At 35.7% G+C, this 4158-nt stretch overlaps 1 protein-coding gene across 1 annotated transcript; it reads right to left on the bottom strand.

The window, feature by feature from the left end:
* Positions 1–723: 723 nt before the first annotated feature.
* On the bottom strand, positions 724–1653 carry LOC101996629 (olfactory receptor 8K3-like). Its single transcript, XM_005363303.2, has one exon. The coding sequence runs from the start codon at positions 1651–1653 to the stop codon at positions 724–726; it is 930 nt and encodes a 309-aa protein (XP_005363360.1).
* Between the last annotated feature and the right edge of the window lie 2505 nt (positions 1654–4158).

Here is a 4158-nt window from a genome sequence, read left to right as displayed (position 1 = left end):
GCTGCTGTTGAAAGTGACACTGATTTCTTGTTCTGGCTGCTGTAAAAATGTGAGCGGAAACACTGACATTCAGATTCCTCTGCTTTAGCCTGTGTTTTGATTTCTCTGCGCAGATATTCAAGAATCATATAAATGGATCAGATCTTGTTTATATTTTTGATTATTTAGTATTATATCAATACTTTTTGCAAAGCATATGTATAGAACATAGAACAGGGATAATATTTTTACATATCAGCATGTCAGTTCATGATATGTACTTCTATATGGATGTCACATAGGAAAGAAAAACTGCACATTTCAATACATTAAGATATCTTTGGCCAAATGAAAGTCTAAGGTGAGGTACATGCGTGAATATGTCCTTTCTATTTCACCAGGGGCAGAGTCAATGTAAGGAGAGTGGCAGAATTCAGGCACTTGCAAGGAACTTGTGAAAACAAGATTAATACCAAATGAGAACCAGTATTCATAAACTGCATATTGAAGCCAAGAAAAACATTTCAATTGACTATGCTTTTACAGTCCAGTGCATTCACAAGTCTAGTAATATTATATTTACTTGTATATAATCAAATTTATTAGATACACAGTTTGGGTCTAATTTTGTTTCAATTATTTAATTCTTATAAGACTCAAGATTTTAATTATGGATTTGCACATGTTAGGCAAGCTTTGTGATGTAAGCTACCTCCTCTTTCTATTGCATTTCAAACGCACGGTTTACACACGTTTTTTCCATAGCTTCTGAAGGGCATTTTTTACCTCTTTGTTTCTCAAGCTGTAGATAATGGGATTCAGCATGGGGATTACCAAGGTGTAGAACACGGAGGCCATTTTATCAGTCTCAAAGGAGTGACTAGATTTGGGCTGTACATACATGAAAAACAGAGTACTATATAAAATAACTACCACCGTCAGGTGAGAGCCACAGGTAGAGAAAGCCTTGTGTCTGCCCTCTGCGGAGTTCATCCTGATGATGGCCACAAGAATCAATATGTAGGACACAAGTACCACAGAAAGGGATGAAACCAAATTAAATGCTGAGAAGATCAATATGATGAGTTCAATGTCCCGTGTGCCTGAACAGATCAAGGTTAACAAAGGAAGACTGTCGCAGTAGAAATGACTGATGACATTATGGCCACAGAAGGATGAAATGAAAATTTTGATAGTGGTGATCAGAGAGAGAAAGGCACTGAAGAGATAGGGAATTATCACCAATACCCAGCACACTTTCTGAGACATAATGACTGTATAGAGCAGGGGGCTGCAGATGGCCACATAGCGGTCATAGGCCATTGCTGCCAGTACGAATAACTCACTAATGATGAAGAAGATGAACAAAGAGAGCTGAAAGGCACACCAGTTGTAGGGGATAGTATTTTCTCTTGTTACAAAGTTTACCAACATTTTGGGTCCCACAGCTGTTGAATAACCAAAATCAATGAAAGCCAGATGTCTGAGAAAAAAGTACATAGGTGTTTGTAACCTGTTATCCAACTTGGTGAGGATGATCATGCCCAAATTTCCCACCATGGAGGCAATGTAGATGAGAAAGAACAGTACAAAAAAAGGAACCTGTAGTTCAGGGAGGTCTGTGACACCCATGAGAACGAACTCACTCAGCACAGAGAGGTTCTGCTTCTCCATCTAGACTCCTAAGGAAATGCTTACTTGGAGGGATCTTCAAAGACCACTGAGATTCAGGAAGTTACCTGTTAAAAATTCAGAATTTGTCACACTGTATAAGAGAGTACTGTGTTTTTATGTTCTTCTTTTTGTTTGATTTTAACAGAAAGTAATAGTGTTATGCCTTCTGGACTTTCCTTTCCTCCCTTCTAATTGTACCACGTAACCACCACTTTCCCCTTTAAACTTGTGGTCTCATTTCCACAAATTGCTACTGCATGCATACAAGTAAGGGATTCTTTTAGACAATAGCTACCCAACTGCATTTAAGTTCATGGCAATTTCTTCTACTCTGCTTTGAAGTCCATCTCTATTTTCCCCATCTTTCATCCTTTTTACCCTACCGAGTCCCTAATTAACTTTCTTCTCTTTCAGTTCTGTCGTGAAGATTGGTTCTGTTGTGACATCTGTTCTTTTGGTTTTCACCGATCTGAAAATGCAAAATTTATTTTTTATTTCTTGTGTATGTCATTCGACATATTAACCTCTATTTTCCTCTATGCTGCTGTGATCAATACAAAAATAAGATAAATCTATTTCCTTCCTAACAAGATCTTAGTATGCTAACTTTATAGAATTTCCTAATGAACATGATATTTATCTAGAAAAATGTAGCTATAACCGTGGTCTTTTGCTTATTTATCATTGACAGAGTTTCACTTAGTTGTGAAAATAATGATGCCTTTGCCTCAGCCTCCAGAGTAGCTAGAATATGCAGGGTCTAATATGTCACTCCTAAGCTTCTTTCTTACTCCTTTGTCCTTCAGATCTGACTGGAATAAAATAAGGATCCTTAACCAGTCTCACTTGCACCTGACAGAAGCAAGGATTCCAAGGAGACAGCAAGGGTTGGGGGAAAGGATTCGAAGTACATGGGTTCCCGTTATATAGGTAGTAACAACCAATCCCACTAAACTAGACTATAAAATTAAGTAAGTAGAGTAACTGAGGTGAACAAGTGAGAAAATCCAAAAACATTGTAGCCAACAAAAAGAAAGAAAGGTACAAGAGAAGGAAAAATAATCAGTTACTTAAAATCTGCATCAGACTCAGCAGCCTAGGTGTGTAAACATTGCTGAAAATGCCAGAAATAAAAACATCCCTGTTTCTGAAATATATTTCACTGAAAATATCTGAAAAACTCAGGAGAGACTGCTGCCCCATCCCCCAGTATATATATATACATATATATATATATATATGTATATATATATACATATATATATATATCCAATTTCTACAACTTTACCTTATAGATAAATACCAATTGCAGTACATATTTGTGAATTACATAAACCAGTATAAACTGTCTCAGCTTTCAAATTTCGAAAATGTGATAATGTACAAATTCTATATCTCATGAATTCATCTAATGCAGTGGGAATCTGTGAGTCTTATATTTGAACGTCAACCTACAAATCAGTATTGTGTGCCTTTTGATGATTCCTGTAGGTATTTCCTCTACTGAGTACTAAGCCCAGATGATAGGATCAATCTCCACCAGTAACTAGATTTCTTAAGATTTTTTGCCATCTTATATGTATTTTATTCTTTCTGAACAGATACAGAGGAAGAGGAGTGGATTGGAAAAGGGCAGAGGGGAAGGAGGTGGAATGGGAGAATAGGTGGGAGGGAAAACTGGGTGGGATGTAAAATAAATAAATAAATTTATTAAAAGTTCTATTTTAGCTGTGCTACTGTAATTCGTAACTTTAGAATAAAATTGTGTGGGATAAGTTTTACCAATTGTCACTATATATATAAATAAATAAATATACATATATATATATACACACACACACATATATACACACACATAGTTGATGCTATTAAGTATATTACTTTCAGGGAAAAATTACTTATATTTCCAAAATTTTTTATAATTTCTCCTTAACATTTTATGTTATTCACAAAATTAGTTATTTTAAGATTTCAAATATCCATTATACCTCATTATTTATGATTCTCAACTGCTTGGTTAAGCTTCTGTGTGTTCAGATGACTGACTTTTTGGTACCCTGCCATATATCTATCATCTGTTATTATGATCTGTGTTAGCCTAAATACAAATTTATTCTTACATTTGAGAGATTTTCTGTCTTTTCCTCCTGTAGGTATGGCTATGAATAACTGTCTCTACTTTCTACACTCATTATGTTGAGCCATTTTGCACTTGCCCTGCAGAAATGTTTGTGTATATGATAATCGTGTTTCCCCCTAAAATGCTAAGAGTGTAAAACGTAGCTGAGAAGAGGGTGGGATTTAAGGTGATAAACAATAATATGTAAGTCATAAAGGACTGGAGTGAATAAGTCAAGACTCAAGGTTCTCTGTTGTTCTCTGCAACAACAACTTAGAAGTTTCCTTAAAGATGTTGTGATATGTTGAGATGTTTTGAGTGTTTTGAGCTTTCTTTCCACTTGTTTCTCTCTCTCTCTCTCTCTCTCTCTCTCTCTCTCTCTCTCT

The sequence above is a fragment of the Microtus ochrogaster genome, linkage group LG9 (assembly GCF_000317375.1).
Source record: "Microtus ochrogaster isolate Prairie Vole_2 linkage group LG9, MicOch1.0, whole genome shotgun sequence".
NCBI classification, from domain to species: domain Eukaryota; kingdom Metazoa; phylum Chordata; class Mammalia; order Rodentia; family Cricetidae; genus Microtus; species Microtus ochrogaster.
The sequence above is the reverse complement of the archived record's forward strand: the minus strand, read 5'-3'. Positions and strand labels throughout refer to the sequence as shown.